Source organism: Dama dama, chromosome 5 (assembly GCF_033118175.1).
Source record: "Dama dama isolate Ldn47 chromosome 5, ASM3311817v1, whole genome shotgun sequence".
Classification (NCBI taxonomy): Eukaryota; Metazoa; Chordata; class Mammalia; order Artiodactyla; family Cervidae; genus Dama; species Dama dama.
Genome location: NC_083685.1, coordinates 118,054,446 through 118,075,103, shown reverse-complemented (window position 1 = coordinate 118,075,103; position 20,658 = coordinate 118,054,446). Strand labels below are relative to the sequence as shown.

General features: G+C 41.5%; 2 protein-coding genes across 4 annotated transcripts in view; one reads left to right on the top strand and one right to left on the bottom strand.

The window, feature by feature from the left end:
• Positions 1-203: 203 nt before the first annotated feature.
• On the bottom strand, positions 204-20,007 carry MILR1 (mast cell immunoglobulin like receptor 1). Of its 2 annotated transcripts, XM_061144395.1 has the most exons (9): positions 19,746-20,007; positions 15,332-15,601; positions 9,115-9,399; positions 6,907-7,017; positions 1,927-2,016; positions 1,352-1,408; positions 1,156-1,224; positions 474-554; positions 204-339 (listed from the first exon to the last, which is right to left on the bottom strand). In XM_061144395.1, the coding sequence occupies exons 1-8, from the start codon at positions 19,981-19,983 to the stop codon at positions 502-504; spliced, it is 1,173 nt and encodes a 390-aa protein (XP_061000378.1). In that variant the 5' UTR covers positions 19,984-20,007; the 3' UTR covers positions 204-339; positions 474-501. The 2 variants fall into 2 exon arrangements, with proteins under 2 accessions (XP_061000378.1, XP_061000379.1); XM_061144396.1 differs by lacking the exon at positions 6,907-7,017.
• Positions 9,009-20,658, top strand: part of PECAM1 (platelet and endothelial cell adhesion molecule 1) — a 101,360-nt gene continuing 89,710 nt past the window's right edge. The window contains exons 1-2 of one of the 2 annotated variants that reach the window (XM_061144392.1): positions 9,009-9,023; positions 19,777-19,867. In XM_061144392.1, coding sequence (XP_061000375.1) covers positions 19,832-19,867 — 36 coding nt within the window. In that variant the 5' untranslated portion in view covers positions 9,009-9,023; positions 19,777-19,831. Of the gene's footprint in view, positions 9,024-19,763; positions 19,868-20,658 lie in introns of those variants that run through there. The other variant, XM_061144393.1, reaches the window with a different exon arrangement.

Sequence of the window (20,658 nt, the reverse complement as noted above, 5' to 3'; positions counted from 1 at the left end):
TGAGACAAGTGCTCGGGCCTGGTGCACTGGGAAGACCCAGAGGAATCGGGTGGAGAGGGAGGTGGGAGGGGGGGATCGGGATGGGGAATGCGTGTAACTCTATGGCTGATTCATATCAATGTATGACAAAACCCACTGAAATGTTGTGAAGTAATTAGCCTCCAACTAATAAAAAAAAAAAAAGAAGAAGAAGAACACAGTAGTCAAAAAATTATTCTTTATTAAATGGTGTGGAAATGGGGGAAATAGTCCTTGCCAAAAAATGGCAAAAGCATGTAAACACTGTCAGTCAGGATCCCACCTAACAAAACTCTTGTCTGACGACAGGATTGTATGTACCTGCAAAAGCCAAAGGAATAGTATTTAAGCATGAAAAACAGTGAGTCACTTTGGGTAACCAGGTGAAACTTTTTAAAGTATCAATCAAGTTTGCTTTTTCTTTATGGAAATCAGCTTTGTAAAAAGCATCTTACCCTGAGATGTAGCCTACATCTTTAAATCTCAGAAGACAAGTTCAGAATAGACATATCCACCTTTAGAATTATTACTGTCTTCTGTAACATAAAAGAGAAAATAATTCAGTAAACTTAGGATGTTGTTGTTGATGTTCAGTTGCTAAGTCATGTCTGATGCTTTGCAACCCAGTGGACTGCAGCATGCCAGGCTTCCACGTCCTTCACCATCTCCCAGAGTTTCCTCAAGCTTGTGTCCATTAGGTCGGTGATGCTATCTAACCATCTCATCCTCTGCAGCCCTCTTCTCCTTTTGCCTTCAATCTTGGATATATATCTATAGAAGCTCTTTTAAAATTCTATTTTGGTAGCTGGGGGGCCTGATAAAACCAAGTATTAACTGTCTTTTTTTCCTGGACTACATTATGTGATTTATTCTTGAAAGCATTTTAGAGGTGCACTTGCATTGTTCTCTCTGGATTTCTTTTTATGTGATACACTCCCTACCATATCCTTTCCTCCTCCCCATCCACCCAGGTCCTGATGAAATTTATTAGGCGCTGTGGTGCTGGTTGCTATTGGTTTCCTAGGGTGTGTCTGTTGCCCCCGTTCATCCCATCCTTGGGTTCCTAAAGCTAATGACGGCCTCACAGAAACCACTGACCCCTTTCAACAGTGTCTCCTATCCCAAACTGTGGCTCACCCTGATCTCTTGGTGCCACCTGCTGGAACATGGGGGCAGCATAATGTATCTCCTGGGAGTATTCAGCCCCTGGGTAAAAGACAAGAAACAGAATTATTGGGTCTATGGTTTGAATCTCTGATCTCCTGAGGGCAGCGGCTTAGGCAGCTACCCTTACAATGGCATGTCGCTTCTGGACTTTGCACAGAGTACTTACCATCTTGGGCACTGGAAACACATTGCTTTGGTTCTAAGCCTGGAACAGGCTTCTCATCTGTAAAATGGGGATGATATCATTTGGGAGTTAGTGGTGTTTGCACCAGACAGAGCAGATAAGTCGCTTAGCACTGTGCCTGGAACAGGCTGGCCCTCAGTCAGCATCATCATTGGCTGGGGTTGTTGTCACTGTTGGCCAAGGCGCTGGGTCTGTTTACCATAAAGCAGTAAATGATGCCAGCTTTAAGAAGTGATCGTAAAAGTGATTGGAACGCAGTGTGGATCATTCTGAACTGATATTAAAAAAAACCAAACTCCAAGATACATTGTTAACTCAAAAAATCAGGTGTAGAATGGTATATCTATGACATGCTACCATTGCTACCTTTATTTAGATGCTAAAACACACATAAAATATCTGTAGAAGGATTTTTAAAGTGGGATTGAGTGTTGGGGCGGGAGGGAGACACTATACTCAGCTTCTTCAGTATTTTACCCATGTGTCTGTATGACCTTAAAAAAATTTAAAAGACAAAAACCCCAAACCAACCAAACTCTCAAACAAAATTCTCTTACCTGCTTGATTTTCACAGATATTTGCATATATTCCAACTTCCATGGGTGTATTTCTGTAGACTCTGGGTGCACTATCTTTCATCGCTTTTCCTATGTAAGTTGGTGCAGAATCATTAAAATAAACCAATTCAGCCACATTTTTTTTTCCCCCTGCTCCTCTATGGAGCAGAATTCCCCAAAGTTCTGGAAGAATGACCTTCTCAGATGGCCTAAAGTGTTGTCTATTAAAGGGAAATCGTGGGCTTAGCTAGGAGACCATAGCATCTGCTTCTTCAAGCCAGGAGTCCTTCTGATTTATTTTCTCAGATCTGCAAATAACACCCTCTGCCTAGCAGATTGTGCTTGAGATGGTCAGCGATATCTTTTCTTTCCTTCACTGAGAAGAATAGCCTGTAAAAAGCATCTTAATATCTGCAAGAGCTACTAAATTACCCAACTGAGTTCCATTTAGCCCTGGCTAGTACTCAAGAATATTAATTCCACTTTTATAAGATCCTCAGATTATTGTAGGAAGAGGAGACCAGTTTTAAAAATGTATGAGATGCTATAAATTTCAGAGGATTGAAGTCATATCAGCCATCTTTTCTGACCACAACATATGAGACTAGAAATCAACTACAAGAAAAAAAACTACCCAAAACAACAACAACAACAACCCACAAACACATGGAGGATAAACAATATACTACCAAACAATGAGTCACTAAAGAAATTAAAGAGGAAATAAAAAAAACATACCCAAAAATGAATGAAAATGGAAGCACAACCATCCAAAATCTAAGGGACTGAGCAAAAGCAGCCCTAAGAGGGAAGTTTATTGCAATACAAGTCTATCTCAGGAAAGAAGAGAAATCATAAACAACCTAACTTTATACCCAAAGGAAAGAAGAAAAGTTAGAAGGAAAGAAATAATAAAGATCAGAGCAGGAATAAGTGAAATAACAACTAAAAGAAAACAGTAGAAAAGATTGATGAAGACCTGGTTCTATGAAAAGCCAAACAAAATGATAAACCTTTAGCTAGACTCATCAAGAAAAAAGAGGGCTCAAATAAATAAAATAAGAAATGGAAGAAGTAGGGAATCGGCGGGAGGCTCCAGAAGGAGGGATGTACATATAGTCATGACTGATTTGCATTGTTGTGTGACAGAAACCAACACAACATTGTAAAGCAATTATCCTTCAGTTAAAAAAAAAAAAGGAATGCTTTTAAAGAACTTCACTGAGAATTCTCCATGGAAGTAAATTCCATATTATATTGTCCAAGAAATTTAAAAAAAAAATGAAAGAAGTTACAGCTGATAACCATAGAAATACAAAGGGTCGTAAGAGATTATGATAAACAATTGCACACCAATGAAACAGACAACCTAGAATAAATGGATAAATTCCTAAAATATACAGTCTCCTCAGGCTAACTCGGAAAGAAATATAAAATATGAACAGCCCAATTACCACTCAATATGAAATGAAATCAATAATCAAAAGACTCCCAACAAATAAAAATCCTGGACCAGATGGTTTCACAGGTGAACTGTATAAAACATTGAAGAGGAAGGAACCCTTCCAAACTCATTCTACAAGGCCAGGATCACCCTGATCTCAAAGCCAATGACAGGGGCTTTTCTGGTGGTCCAGTGGCTAAGACTCTGAGCTCATAATGCAGGGGGTCTGGGTTTAGTCCTTAGTCAGGGAACTAGATCGTTCGTGGTGCAACTAAGATCCCACATGATGCAACTGAAAAAAAAAAAAAAAAGATCCAAAGTGTCACACCTGGTGCAGCCAAAATGAACAACAACAACAAAACCCCAAACAACAAATACAGACAAAGACACCAGAAAAAAAAGAAAACTACAGGCCAATATCACTGATGAATGTAGATGCAAAAATCCTCAACAACATATTAGCAAACCAAATTCAACAATACATTGAAAGAATTAGACCCCATGATCAACTGAGATTTATCCCAGAGATACAAGGACATTTCAATATCCACAAATCAATCAGTGTGATATACCACACAGTATTACAATATCCACAAATCAATCAGTGTGATACACCACATTAACAAATTGAATAAAAGCCATATGATTATTTAAATAGATGCAGAAATAGCTTTTGGCAAAATTCAGTATTGATTTATGATAAAAACTAAACAAAGTGAGTACAGAGGGAACATACCTCAACATAATAAAGACCATATATAACAAGCCCATGGCTAACATTATACTCAGTGATGAAAAGCCAAAAGCATTTCCTCTAAGATAAGGAAGAAGACAAGAATGCTCACTCTTGCCACCTTTATTCACAATAGTATTGGGAGTCAGCCACAGCAATCAGACAAGAAGAAAAAAAGGAATCAAAATTGGAAAGATAAAAGTAAAACTGTCACTGCAGATGACATGACACCATATAGAGAAAATCCTAAAGACACCACCAAAGAACTAGAACTATTGAGACAAATAAATGAATTCAGCTAAAGCCGCAGTATATGGAATTATTTATAAAGCTGCAGTATATGGAATTATTAATAATATACAGAGATCAGTTGCATTTCTATACACCAACAATGAACTATCTGAAAGAGAAATTAAGAAAACAATCGTATCTGTACTAAAAAGAATAAAATACCTAGGAATAATATAACCAAGAAGGTAAAAGACCTGTACTTGGGAAACCATAAGACACTGATGAAGAAAATTCATGAAATGAATGAATCCATTCTTATGGATTGGAAGAATTAATATTGCAAATGGCTGTACTCCCCAAGGCAATCTACAGGTTTAATGAAATCCCTGTCAAATTAACAATGGGATTTTTCACAGACTTAAGTAAAAAATTCTAAAATTTGTTTGGAAACACAAAACAACCTATGCTGAGAAAGAACAAAGCTGGAGGTATCATATTCTCTAATTTCAAACTGTCCTTTGAAGGCACAGTAATCAAAACAGTATGCGACTGGCACAGAAACAGACACATAGATCAATGAAACGGACTGGAGAGCCCAGAAATGAACCCCTACTTATATGGTCAATTAATTTACAAGGGAGGTAAGAATATACAGTCAGGAAAAGATAGCCTTTTCAATAAATGGTATTGGGAAAACTGGACAGCTATATGTGAAAGAATAAAACTGGACTACTATCTCACACCATCTACAAAAATAAAGTGGATTAAGAACCTAAATGTGAGATCAGAAACCATGAAACACATAAAAGAAAACATAGGTAGTATGCTCTTTGACACTGGTCTTAGCAATATTTTTTTTGGCCCTGTCTCCTCAGGCAAGAGAAGTAAAGCAAAAATAAACAAATGGGACTACATTAAGCTTGAACAGTGAAGGAAATTATCAACAAAGCAAAAAGGCAGCCTACTGAATGAAGGAAGATACTGCAAATGACATGTCTGATAAGGAGTTAATATCCAAAATGTACAAAGAACTCATAGAGCTCAGCATCAGAAAACCAAACAACCCAATTTAAAAACAGGCAGAGGAATTATATAGACATTTTCTAAAGAGGACATACAGATGGCCAGCAGGCACATGGAAAGATGTTCAAAATCACTAATCATCAGGGAAATGCAAATTGAAACTACAAAGAGATACCACCTCACACATCTCAGAATAGCTACCATCAAAAAGGTAACAAGTAACAAGTGTTGACAAGGATGCACCTTAAAGGAAACTGTCATGCACTGTTGGTGGGAATGTAAATTGTTGCAGCCACTATGGAAAACTGTATGGAGGAGTCTCAAAAAAAACAACAACAACAAAAAAAAACCATCCAGCAATTCCACTTCTGGGAATTTTTTCTGAAGAAAGAGTCCATTGACAGATGAATGAATGGATAAACAAAGTTTGTGTTATGTATATATACTTGTGTGTGTATAATACATACACACACATATATAACTGATTATTCAGCTTTTGAAATGAAGGAGAAAAAAAATCTTTTGCACCGCAAGGCTTGTGGGATCTTAGTTCCCCAACCACAGATTGAAGCCGCATCCCCTGCAGTGTAAGTGCAGAGTCCTAACCACTGGGCCACCAGGAAAGTCCCCCCAAAGGAAGGAAATTCTGACATGTATACAACATGGATGAACCTTGAGGACATTGTGCTAAATGAAAGAAGCCACCTACAAAAGGACAAATATGGTGTGATTCCACTTACATGAGATTTCTAAAATAGATTCATAGACAGGAATCGGAATGGTGTCTGCCAGGGGCTGGGAGGAGAGAGAAATTAATAGGGACTTACACTGTTTGACAGGCACACAGTGTCATATTTGCAAAGTGAAAAAGTGGATGGCTGGTGATGGTAGCCCAGGAGTGTGAATGTACTTAATGCCACCGAACTGTATACTTAACAATGGCCAAGGTGGTAAATTCTACTGTTACGCATATTTTACTACAATTTTGAAAAAGAATTTTTTAAAAATTAAAAAAAAAGGTTAAAAGGTATTACAAAAATTTTAAGACAATGACAGCAGAGCATTAAAATGTCTTCTTAGCACGGGGCCCCATGTGACTGCACAGGTAACACGCCCACGAGCAATCTAAATAGGGAAGGCTTCACCAGAGGAAAGAGAACTGTGCTAAATGTGAACAGTTCAGGAAGTTCTTCGTTATCTTCTCGTTTTGCATCTTTTCCTTCTCTTTTCATTTTCTTCATGTCCCATTTCTGATTCTCCTTTCCCTTCCTCCTTACCCTCTCCCCTGCTGTCTGTCTCCAAAATCCAGGGAAAGTTAAAGTGTTAGTCGCTCAGTCGTGTCCAACTCTTTGTGACCCCAAGGACTATAGCCTGCCAGGCTCCTCTGTCCATGGATTCTCCAGGCTAGCATACTGGAGTGAGTAGCCATTCCCCTCTTCAGGGGATCTTCCCCACCCAGGGATTGAACCCGGGTCTCCTGCATTGCAGGCAGATTCTTAACTGTCTGAGCCACCAGGGAAAACAATGGCAAAGCTCCTAAGGAACTTACTTGCTTTGTACTTTGGTAGCATCCAAAATACTAGAATTAGGATGATTGCTATTAGCACCAGTAATAACCCCGGAAGCAGGAACTGCAGGCAGAATGGACCGCAGTCTCCTCCTGAAAGAAGAAGACAGCATTCACTGGTCACTGCACAACCTGCTTTTCCAATGATACTGAATTGTGGAATGCTCTGGAAAGATCGATCATGACTGTCTGCCAAGTTAGTCAAGATACCATGAACCCTGGGTCTCTGCCCTATGTGGACACCTGCAGCACCTGAGAATTAACTTGTCAATGAAGTTCTAAAAGTCATACCAAGTCCATCTTCCACCAAGGGTCATTTACAAAGGAAAAAAATCAGCACAGCATTTAACAGACAGATTGTTGTCTACATCATTAGGGTCATAAATCTGAGAACAGCCTGGCCATTTGTCAGGCAAAGTCTTTAGTCATGTTGGCACGATCTATGTTACCCAGCAACTGTCACTTATTATTGACTATATGCAGACATTGTGTTAAGCACTTTATGTGCATTGCCTTATGTATCTCATTGGTATTATTCCCATTTTACAATTAAGTAGAATAAGATTCAATTAAGTAAAGTTCCCATTTTACAATTAAATAAGAGTACGTGACTTTTCTAAGCTCACACAGCTAGTGAATGGAAGGCAGTGATTTGTAGGCAAAAGGCTGACTCTGGGGCCTGACTCCAACAGGCTGCCTCACTTGTTAGAATTCACTGAACACCCAGATGTGGGCTCTGATCTTCTGAGGATGAGGTGTTTAATGCCCTTGTGTGCCTATTACCCTTGCTAACCTAATTTATTTTTCTCCTCCCACCTTGACCAGTGTCCCTTCATCAGGCCAGGTTTTTGTTTTTTAAATTTTGTGGCCATGCACCATGAGGGGTCCCAGTTCCCTGACCAGGGATCAAACCCATGCAGATTCTTAACCACTAGACGGCCAGGGACATCTCTAAGGGTAGGTTTAAATCTGGAATTCTCAGACTCGGAGTTCTGTGCTGAAACATGACATTATAAAGAGAACTGGCTCTAGCTCTGGCCTGGTCTCATCCCACCCAGGCTCTGATTCGTGCCCTAAGGAACCTGACAAACACATAGACAGCCCCTGCCTGCATGGCCAAGTGTCGTCCCTCACCCCCCACAAACAGCTCGCTTGGCTTGAGTCCAGGAGTGCTCACATCCTCACGGTGGCCTGCCCTTGGGAGGACGAGCTGGGAAAGAGATGTGCACAGGCCCTGGGAGGTGGGTTCTGATCTGATGGGGTAGGGAATTCAGGTCTCGGAACCTAGAGTGAGGTACAGAAAAGTAGAGATACAAGGTCCAGGCAGGCATCCCTATGGCTTATGGGAAGCTTATTGGAAAGTGTGTGGTTGAGAAGAATCCAGGCAGCGCCTTCTGAAACACAAGACTGGGACAGGAGCCGCTCTTGCCCCCAGTAGAGAAATCTAGATTCACCAAGCATTAGCAGCAGGGCCTTCAACAGCCAAGCAGGAAGGTATGGTGTTAGAAGTGAGGTTTTTTTTTTTTAAATGATTTTAAAAAGCACAAGAAAATCAAGAGACCCCAGCAGCTTCAAGAGATGCAGGACTTCCCTGGTGGTGCAGTGGATAAGAATCCGCCTGCCAGTGCACGGAACACATGTTCGATCCCTGGTCCGGGAAGATTCCACATGCCGAGGAGCAACTAAGGCCAGAGCAGCACAACTACCCAGCCTGTTGAAGCCACTGAAGCCCGTGTGCGTAGAGCCTGTGCTCCGCAATAAGAGAAGTCACTGCAATGAGAAGCTTGTGCACTGCAACGAAGAGTGGCCCCCACTTGCTGCCACTAGAGAAAGCCGGTGCGCAGCAGTGAAGACCCAGCACGATCAAAATAAATAAATAAATGAAAATAGTGCCTAAGAAAAGAAAGTGAAAACAAAGAGAGTTACAAATCCTAATGTGATTGCTTAGAACCTGAGCAGGAAACAGAGTCAGTTCAGGAAGTCTTACTACAAGGTCGCTTCCTGCCCCACTCTCTAGGCTTTTCTGTGGTTCCTTTATGGCAGAAAGCAGCCCCATCAGAGCATATGGACCCTACGGAAGGAAAAGCACTTAGAAGCAGGTGGGCAAAGTGGGAAATGGTGGGCAGAGGAGAGGCTGCAGTTTCTGGAAGTAAATCCAGACCCTGTTGAACGAGTTCAGGTAGCCCTTACCTGTTGAGGGTATGCTGACAGGTTGACTGTATTTTGCATGGTCAGGCACTCTGTTTTTAGCTTTACACCTGTACTCTTTCACTTCTGCAGTGTTAATCTCGGTTATGTTAAGTTCAGCAGGCTTCCTTACATTCTTGGAAATAACTGGTGATATGGTGATGTTTTTTTCAAAAAAAATATAATCGATGGGCAGAGAACCGTTGAGTGAGATGCAGCTTAGCGCTATATATCGGTCTGTTTTTGTTTGAATGACGCTAATGTTCAGCACTGGTGCAGTCACTGGGTCTAGAAAAATGAAAGTGCACGTTAAATGGCTAAGCGGATTGGGTTTCCTCACTCCGTCCACAAACATGGATGGAAGCCCTACTCTATTCCTGGCTGTTCACCGAAAAATTAACGACACCCCTCTTGTGAAGTCAAACTGCTCACAAGAAGCTCCATGGGGAAAGATCAATAGGTATGTGGTTAACCCCGTGTATCCTGGCATGAACCAGGCTCTGAGAAAGCCAGAGAGTGGAGAGCATCTCTCTGCTTTGAGGAGCTGGAGTGCAAGCTTGCCTTTTATCAGAATTCACCATTTGTTTGTGGTTGATGGTATAATTTTGTCAAAGATCCAGCTTCAAGTATGTAGTTGAGAGGTGCTTTTAGTCCTAATCCTTGTAAGATAACAGTTTTTTTTTTTAAATCAAGGAAATCTAAAAATACCATCTTTTCTCACTGTACTGTCATTTGTAGAATTCAGCTGTTCAGTTATCTTCCAGTTCCTCCCCGAAACAGGAAGTAACCCTGATAAATAGGGTTAAGGGAAATTCTTGACCAGAAACAAGTGAGTCTGGTAGGCTCTGTCAGATCATACCATACTTCATGGGAGAATCCAGCTCTGTAATTTGTTATATAGTTCTTTAATGAAACAGGATTATAGGGAAAGAAAGATAATGAGTATCCTTCATGTGTTGGGGTCACTACCCACATTATCTTGGTTCACTTCACAACAGCACACAAGGTGGACAGCATTATGCTCATTCCACAGATGAGTCCATTGAAATTCAGAGACCACATAGCTAATAAATGGCAGAGCCAGGGCCAACTCCCAAGCAGATACTTTTGTTTTTAACAGTAGTGTGCCAATTTGACAACTGGGTGCAGAAACAATGAAACATGTTTCATTGTCTAAGTCAAAGGAAAGAAACGAACAAATTAGAGTCTTCTTGCTCCATCCCTCCCTCCCCTGAGCAGGAATCCCGGTGGCAGCATCCTTGACAGAGTGGTACCCAGGGATGGGAGGCTCAAAGAGCAACTTTGGGAATAGCATCAATAGACTGTTCTTCCTAAGAAAAACTACTTCCTGAAATCTACTTCCTGCAATTTTCAGGAATTGAAGTATTCAGGATGAAGCAGAGAGCATGGACTTCTCTCTGAGATAAGATGACTCAAACTAGAATAAGGGTTGATAATCTAAATTTACTGGAAAGATGTAAACTTCCCTGAGTTTGTAAAAGGACTGGTAAAGGACATCACAGCATCACTGTGATCAAGGGAAGGGAGTTGTAACTCTTCCATAAATCAGTTCTGTTTTTTAAATTAAAGGAGTCCTTTAGGGCTCTTTCAGATGCCACCTTCCCCATAAAACTTTTCCTAAATCCTCCAGGTGAAAGTTCTCCCTCTTCTGTCTCCTCCAGCACTTGATCCCATCCTCATACTACTTTTTCTGTCTCTTATTTCATGATCCACTTGAATGTCTCCTGGCCACCTCAAGCATAACCTCTTGAAACTGAACTCTAGTTAATCTGCTAGTTAATGAATCAATCGGTAGGTAGATGAACATTATTAAAATTATATTCTTTTAAAAAATGTTTTCATTCAGTCATTCATTTAGTTCTTTTGTGCTAAGAACATGAGATCTACCTTCTTTTTTTTAAATTATTTTTTATTGGATTACAGTTGACTTACAATGTGTGTTAGTTTCTGCTCTATAGCAAGCTGAATCAGTTATATATATATATGTATCCACTCTCTCAGTTGCCATAGAGCTCACTACAGAGTATTGAGTAGGGTTCCCTGTGCTATAAATTGGAGTATAGTTGCTTTAGCACGTGTTATTTTCTGCTGTACAATGAAGTGAATCAGCTCTATGTATACACACAGCCCCTCCTTCTTGGACCTCCCTTCTAGCACACCCCGGTCCCACGCCTCTAGGGTGAGCCCTGAGAGGAGCGCCCTGCGCCATGAAGCAGGTTCCCATTATCTGTTTTACACGTGGCAGAGCACACACCATCGATCCCGATGTCCCAATTCATCCCACCCTGCCATATTCACACATCTGTTCCCTGTGTCTGTGTCTCTATTCCGGCCCTGAAAATAGGTTCGTTTGTACCGTTTTTCTAGATTCCACATATATGCAGTAATACATGATTTTTTTTTTCCTCTTTCTGACTTTACTCTGTATGATAGATTCTAGGTCCATCACACTGGTCAGAATGGCCATCATCAACAACTCTACAAACTATAGGGACTTCCCTGCTGATCCAGTGGTTAGGAATCCACCTTACAATGCAGGGGACGTGGATTCCATGTGCTACCGGGTTACTAAGCCCAGGAGCCCAACTACTGAACCCAAGGGCTCTGGAATCTGTGCGCCACAATGAAAGATCCCGCACGATGCAACAAGGATCCCATGTGCTGCAACTAAGACCCAATGCCGCCAAATAAATAAATAAGTATTTTTCTTTAAAAAGTCTACAAATGATAAATGCTGGAGAGGGTGTGGAGAAAAGGGAACCCTCTTGCACTCTTGGTAGGAATGTAAATTAATACAGCCACTATGGAGAACAGTATGGAGTTTGCTCAAAAAACTAGGAATAGAATTGCCATACGACCCCATAATCCCACTACTGGACTTCTCTGGAGAAAACCATAATTCAAAAAGACACATGTACCCCAATGTTCATTGTAGCACTGTTTACAATAGCCAGGACATGGAAGCAACTGATAGGTCTAATGACAGATGAATGGATAAAGAAGATGTGGTACACATATATACAATGGGATATTGCTCAGTCATAAAAATGAATGAAACTGGGTCATTTGTAGAGATCTACCTTCTTAACAAATTTTTAAGTGCATAGTACAGCATTGTTAACTATAACCAAAATTTTATACCCACTGAACAACTTCTATTTTTGCCCCTCTCAGTAAATGACACCACTCCTTGTTCATCAGCTGATCACAGTAGACACCTGAGAGTCATTCTTGACTCCTTCCTCATGTTTACTACCTATGATTCCAAACCTAATCACTCAGCAAGCCCTGTTGTTTCTCCCTCCAAAGTCTGTTCTGACCCTGTCCACTCTTCTCCATCTCCCCACTGTTTGTCTCCTGGATGACTGCAAAAGCCTCCCAGCCAATCCCCAGCCTCTACCCTTGCCCTGCCCCACCCAAGAAGAATTAACTTCAAAGAGGATAAATGGGGTCATAGGCCTGACTTGGCTCTCCCCTCCCCTTTCCAGTCTCACTTGAGGTCACGGTCCTCGCATCTGACCTCCAGCCATACCAGTGGCATATGACACCCTTCCCAACAGCCAAGTTCTTCCTTAGGGTGGAGCCCCCAGCACAGGATATTGTCCTTTGACTAGAGCCTTCTTTCTCTCACTGTAGCAAATCATTTCTCATCCTTCAGGGGTCCCCTGAAATGCCATCCCCTTAGAAAGTCCTTCCATAACTATCTTTTTTTCTCTTTTTTTCTTCCATAACTATCTTATCTGGGCTTCCCAGGTGGTGCTAGGGGTAAAGAACCCATCTGGCGGGACTTCCCTAGTGGTCCAGTGGCTAAGACTCTACGGGTCCAATCCCTGGTCAGGGAGCTAGATCTCCATATGCCACAGCTAAGACTCCTGGGCAGTCAAAAAATAGAAGCTGTCTGCCAATGCAGGAAATGTTAAGAGATGTAGGTTCGATCCCTGAGTCAGGAAGATTCCCCTGGAGGAGGTCATGGCAACCCACTCCAGTATTCTTGCCTGAAGAATCCCCATGGACAGAGGAGCCTGGCAGGCTACAGTTGATAGTCAAATTGGACACAACTGAATTGATTTAGAATGCACACAACTACCCTTTCTAAGGAAATCACTCCCCATTCACCATCCACCCCCCAACTTTTCTCCATCACTGTGCCAGTTTCTTTTTCTTTATAATCGTCAACACAGTTTGTGATTATGAATTTATTTGACTGGGTACTTGGGTTTCATGCCACCTCAATTAGACTATAAGCTCCACCAAGGCAGGAACTAATGTATAACCAGGGCTTGGCACATCAGGCATATCATTAAATATTCGATGAGTGGATCAAAGATGAATGAATCTGTATTCATGGCTCATATCCCTACTGAGTTGGGAACAAGATCATGATTTAGGTATCATCGAAACTCTGGCAGCACGCAAGACAGTTATTCACATGGGGTAGGCACTCAATAGATGTTAGTCTGACTTAAATGAAGATGATACAGGCTTATAATCTATAAAAAATTCTATCAGGCAGTGCAATTACTGCTGGAAACACATTGCAGGAAACGAGTGCATTTACTTTGAAGGCAGGATGTGGGAAGACTGTACACCTATCTGTGGGACAGATGCTCAGGAAATGAAGACTGGGTTGTTTTTTTTCCAAATCCATTGATTTAAGGCTTCAGCCTTGCACAGGAAGCTAGGGGTATACATGGGTACCCTGATGCCCGTTGCATTGCTTTTTCTGCAAATCCAGGCTGCCCAGTCCAGCAGGAATATGACCACCAGAGAATATTATCAGCTAGGGCACTGCCCTCACATTATATACCACATCCTAGACCTTGTTTACATGGTTGTCTTCTTTTTACATTTCTTTTACAGTTATGGCTTCAATTGAGTTTGTGTTCAAATTTATCCTAAGATGGTTGGTTCTTGTTTTTTTTTTTTTTTATTTAATTAAAAAAAAAATTTTGGCTGTGCCACACAGCATGTGGGCTCTTAGTTCCCGGACCAGAGAACGAACCTATGCCCCCTGTACTGAAGGCCTGTAGTCTTAACCACTGTAGTGCCACTGGAGTCCCTGAGATGGCTCTAACCCAGAGTCCATGGCATCCCTTATAGTCTTATGCAGAAGTTTGCATCGGTAGTCTCATGAAAACATCTCAGGGAAGGTATCCATCACTATCATTACATTGTTAAAATGGTTATAACCTAAAAAGCTAAGAACCATTGACCTAGAGTAGAGGCATCCAACAGAACTTTCTGTGATGACGGGTATGTTCTGTGTCTGTGTTGTCTAATACAACAGCCACGCCACACCTATGGCTTCTGGGCTCTTGAAGTGTGACTAACGAGATGGAGGAGCTGCGTTTTTTAATTTCACCTAATTTTAACTAACGAATTTAAACTTAAATAACAACATGTGGCTAGTGGCTACCATGCTGGAGAGCACAGAACCAGAGAATCACTCAAATACTTGATCAGTAAGTCAGGGGTCCTCTGTTTGGAAGACTCCAGGTAAACGTATTATCTGGAAACCCTCTCCCTCGCCCAGCAGTCCAATATCAAGGTCACTATCATGGATGAGGCCATTAATGCTAGGCTGTGAGAGGCTTGGGGTGGGAAGATGGGAGAGAGAAAATGTGTTTGGGGAGTTCCCTGGGGGCCTAATGGTTAGGATCCTGGGCTTTTCCTGCTGTGGCCTGGGTTCAAGCCCTGGTCAGGGAACTGAGATCCCACAAGCTGTGGGTAGTGTGGGGGAAGGGGAGGGAAAGAGGTGACTGGGCAGGAAGAATGCTGGCTGATGGCCGTCGTAAAGAGAAGGAGCTGGGGAAAGTCTGGGGCTCTGAAGACCCTTGCCACGGGGTCCAACACTGGTTCTAAGACTTCTTACTTGAATCTTTAGAGAAAAAGTCTTTTTTGTGTGTGTGCCTATATGACAAGAATCCAGAGTAGAGCATTTAGAAAGGATTTCAACAACTTTCTCAACTGTTGATGTAAGACTTTTAGTCTTAGGCCATCAGCTTATTATCATCTGAAATGACTAAACGTCTTTGGGAGAGAAAGTGAAATGGAATTATGAAGAAACAAGTGATCTTGTTTCTTAAACAAGATCTCAATGACATGTATGCTAGGATCTTGAGAGAGTGTTAACCAGCAGAACAGAGTCCACCCTAGAACAGGAAATACAGGGCCCCTGAGTAACAAGCGTTCCACTTACCGACAAATGTGAAGTTGAATGGATGACTGTATTTTGCACAGTTAGCAACTTGGACTTTGCATTTGTAGGGGCCCAGCTCATGGGCTTCTGAGATTGTTAGGTTAAAAGTCACGGGTTCACCTTTTCCATCCTGGGTTTGCAGGCGTTTCTCATTCCGAAACAAAAAATAGGTGATCTCTAATGATTTGTTCTGTTGGAAACACGATAGAGATACATTCTGACCCCGCATGACTGTGTCCGTTTGTGAGTGCAAACTTGGAGAAGGGAATTCTGGAAAACAAAATAACACAAGAGAAAGTCCTTGTTACTATACAATGATAATAACCCCGTGGCTGTCAACCCACATTTTGTGGGTCGAGGTGGTGGAGACCCTCTTTTCCTGGTGAACTTCCCAGAGGTGGGGGGCATTTCTTGCCCGCGCATCCAGGCCGGACAGTGTGTGAGGAAGTCTTGGCACCTCCAGAGGCCTCTCCCAGTGAGAGACGGGTGACCTCACCAAGCTCTTTTCTTCTGGCTTGGAACTTACTGGCCACTGGTACACCCTATATGTGTACCAGACAAGGCCCCCTATGACCATATTAGATCGAGACAAAAAAGACCAGATGACTCCTGTCTGAATACAGATGAACGTTGTCTAAGACACAAAAATGGCCAAATACCCCTCTAAACTGGCTAGTATGGTTGACAGCTGCTTCTTTATCAGTCACGGGTTTTGCCTGCAATGCTTATCCTTCAGATAAGATTATTTTATTTTTAATTAATTAATTTATCTTACTTGGAGGATAATTACAATATTGTTATGGTTTTTGCCCTGTATCAGCAAGAATTGGCCAGAGCTTATACATGTATCCTCCTATCCTGAACCCCCTACCACCCCCTTCCCCTCCCTATCTGTCTAGGTTGTCCCAGAGCCTTGGCCTTGGGGGCTCTGCTTCATGCATCAGTCACACACTGGTCATCAGATAAGAATTACTAAGATGCCCAACTGTGTCGCTGTTTCCATTTCCTAAAAGAGTCCAATTCAGGGATTTCCCTGGTGGTCCAATGGCTAAGACTCCATGCTCCCAATGCAGGGGGCCTGGGCTTGATACCTGGTCAAGAAACTAGATAAATTAAAAAAAAGAGAGAATCCAATTCAGAGTAAATCCTGCTGCCTTAAATCTTCCTCCAAGTTACCTAACACAAATCTTACTCAAGGATGCCCTCTCGCTTGTTCCCATGGTACACATTTTCCCTCAAAACTCTTTGTTCAACTACACATGTGTCTCCAGTGATCTTTGGCTGGAGGACATTCGTATTAATAGTTTTTATCTCTAAAAAGTAAGGACTCTTTGGTAAAAATAACAGTACCATTATCCCACCTGAAAATTGGCAATATTTAAAAAATATTACCAGATATCTAGTTACTGTTCAAATTCCCCCAACTGTCTGATTTTTCTTTTAGGATTCATTATGGTCTGTTGTAATTAGTTGAAATGTTTCTTATGTCTTTTTTCATCGATAGATCTTTCCGTCTCTTTTATTCCCCCTGCACTTTATCTGTTGAAGATAGCAAGTTGTTTGTTCTGAAATGTTTTCCATGGTCTGGATTTCTTTAATTACATTCGCATGGTGCTCCATTGCCATGTTCATCTCCTGTCCCGAGGCTCGATGAAATTCAGATTAGCTTTTATTTAGCAGGAATGCAACTTAGAGGGTAGATGTACTTCCATTAGGAGGCACATAATGTCTGATTATCTCTCTTTTTTGTTTGTTAGCAGGCTTTGACAATGGTTACCCAGAAGCATTATTTCATTGAGCTTCTTAGGTGGCACAGTGGTAAAGGAATCCATCTGCTGAGGCAGGAGATGCAGATTCGATCTCTGGGTGAAGAAGATGCCCCTAGAGGAGGGCATGGCAACCCACTCCAGCATTCTTGCTTGGGAAATCCCATGGACAGAGGGCTACAATCCATGGGGTCCCAAGGAGTCAGACACACACCTGAGAACACACGTGCACCCTGATAATTTCATTAGAGGTTGCGAAATGGGGATATACCAGCTCTTTTTCATTTATAACCCATAATTATCTGAAGAGAAATACCCTTGTCAACTCTGGTTACACTGTGGTTCGGTTTGTATAGAAAAGGGAGGATAAATGCTTGATTCTCTTCTGTTATTGACCAATTTTAAAAAATAATGAGTTGGTTTCTGGTATCTTATAACAGTGAGATGTTTTTCCTTTATTATTGTTATTTTTGCTTAAGAATCATTGTGAACTCATAGATGTAAACGTATTTGATGTGTCTCAACCTATTACATGATTACTTAACTTATTACACTTATTTTATTCTTATAGCCTCTCTAAATGGCCTTCTGAATCTTTTTGCCACAATCCTAGTAATCTCTGATAGCTTGTGTGTTTGTATTTTATTATTTAAAAATGCCAAGGGAAGAAATAATCCTCATCAGAAAATCTAATGTTAAAATTTAAGATTATAAAAGAATTAAGAGAAATACATAGAAACGTTTTTATATCATCTGCTGGAAAAGGTCTTCCAAGTAAGACCCACAAAATAGGAACCATAAAGAAAAGACTGAAAGAAATAACTATTCTAAAACTTTAAATTCCTCCATGGCAAAATTAAGACAAGTGAAAGCCTAGAAGAAAGTACTTAAAACATAAACAAGTGTAGGATTCTTTTAATATACATAAGATAAACGTGTTAGTCGTTCAGCCATGTCTGACTCTTTGGGACTCCATGGACTATAGCCTGCCCAGGCTCCTCTTGTCCATGGGATTCTCCAGGCAAGAATACTGGAGTGGGTTGCCATTTCTTTCTCCAGGGGATCTTCCCAACCCAGGGACGGAACACAGGTCTCCTGCATTACAGGCAGATTCTTTACCGTATGAACTACTAGGGAAGCCCTCATATACATAAACCAATAGCAAATTAATAAGGAAAAGACAATCAAATAAATGGTCAAATAATATGAATAGGTAATTCCCAGAAGAAGAAATAATGTTCGAGGAATGGCTTGGGTGGAGGAGGGGTTTAGACCCCTCAAAAACGCCAGCAATCTACACTTTGATCGGACAATTAGTATTTTCTCAGTCTTATGTAAGTTCAGATTCAAGATAAGACCTCACCTCTCTTTCCAGCCAGATTGCCATCCCTAAATGTCCTTTATATGGGCATGCTGGAGCTTTCATAGTCAACAAACATGAGAAGAAGCACAGCTTTATGAGTGATGAGGCAACCACGAACTAAAACAACATTGAGATATTATTTTTGTACTCATCAGATTGACACAAATGTAAAAAATTGATTGTATCCACTGTCGGAGAGAGGGTGAGAGTCTCACACTTAACCCATGTCCGTGGTCAGCGTTGGTGAACATGCACCAGTTCAGCGTGTTAGGAGGGCAACTTAGCATTATCTGTAACAATTCAAACGGACATGGCCTTCGACCCAGCCGTTTCACTTCTAGGATTTTATCCTACGTGAACTCTCACACGCTCATGTGTCCACAAAGGATGTTTACTGCAGTACTGTTTCTATGATAAGGAATAAAATGGAACAGCCAATAAGGGAATGATGGTTCAATGAATTATGACTAAGTCCTATGGTGAAATGCCATGTAGCTGTTGAAAAGAAGGGAGTTAAATCTACAACTTCCTCTTAGGAAGATGTCTGGGACGTGTTAATTTTAAAAAGAACAGGTCACAGAAGAGTTTGTTTGCTTTGATATTGGAGCAGAAAGGACTGTTAATAGTGGTTGCTCCTGGACACAGATATGGGAGAGGGACTGAGGGGATCTATTTATAGCAGAACGTTCACCTTTTACAGTATAGTAACAACCACGACCTGGGCTAGCATTTACTGATGGCCCTCCATGCACTCAGCTCTGTGCTGAGGGACATGGCTTGTCTCAGTCTTCACAACAGCCCTCCCAGGGAGGTGCCTTTATTTTTCCCCCTTCACAGAGGATAGAAATTAAGCTTAAAGTGGTTTTCATCATGTGCCCAGACTACCAGCTGGAAAAGGGTAGAAACAAGGTTAGGACCACAACAGCCTGGCTCTATGATGATTAACTGCCTCCCAGGATATGTTTTTAGTGATGCCTGAATTATTTTACAACGATTGTGTGTTGATTTTCTATTGAAAAAACAACAGAGAAAGAAAAAAACCGTTTAATTGTTTAAAAAAAACAATCTCAACATTTTGTTTCTTAGTCTCAGGAAAGATTCTCTGACTCCCTCCCTAAAATCACTTCATTTTAAACAAACAATACAAAGTGGAAAAACTCTCCTCTTTGGTTGTTCATCAAAAAGCACAGAGAAACCTGCTCATGACGGCACATGATTAAAGCTGACTGTCTCATCGTTTCAGTGAAAGCGGCTTGAGTACAACAGAGAAGTAAATGAAACTTACCGTTTGTTTTTCTCATTCTTTCACAATCCAGTGCAACCTTTTGAATTGAAAGAGAGAAAAGGAACACGAGAAAACTCTTTTTCCACATGGCGTTTTGGTTTGGAGATTCAAGCTTCGAAATGGTAAGTGACAAAAAGAAAAATGCCCCAAAGAAGAGCTTGTTTAAATAGCCCCACATTCTCTTGAATGAAATTGGGGAGGAGGGCAAAGGAGTCTTGATGGCCACCCTGCCTCCCATCAGTAAATCATAGAGAGAACTTCCTCTTTTTCGACCAAGTTAAAGAAATCGGAGTTGTGTGGACTAGCCTGATGTGAGATGACTGGTTGGTGTGACCCTGTGCGCCTCTGTGAGCACTGTAGGCAGAGAGGGATGTGGCAGGTTGCTTCTAATTCAGGCTGGCAGGGAATCGGACAGTGGGGAAAAAAAAGTGTTGCCACTATGGGCTTTTCTGGTGGCTCAGTGGTAAAGAACCCGCCTGCCAATGCAGGAGACCCGGGTTCAATCCCTGGGTGGGAAAGATTGCCTGGAGAAAGAAATGGCAACCCACCACAGTATTCTTGCCTGGAAAATTCATGGACAGAGTAGCCTGGTGGGTTATATAGTCCATGGGGTCACAAAACGATCTGACATTACTTAGCAACTAAACAACAGCAACACTATCTTTATGTAAACCCAGCTGACCATCCCTTTTTGGATTCAGCCTGGGTCAAAAGGAAGTTAGTGGAAAGTTTGGTTTAGTCTTGGGGAGCAATATTGACTGTCTAGAGAGAGTCACAGAGAAACACGGCAGCAGAAATGCCTGACTGTGTTAAACGCTGGCTTCTAGGCCCTGCTCCAGGCTTGCTGGGGATGAAACCTGGGACTCTGAATTTTCTCCAGGGCCCCAGCAGCCTCAGTGTGTCTAAATTACAA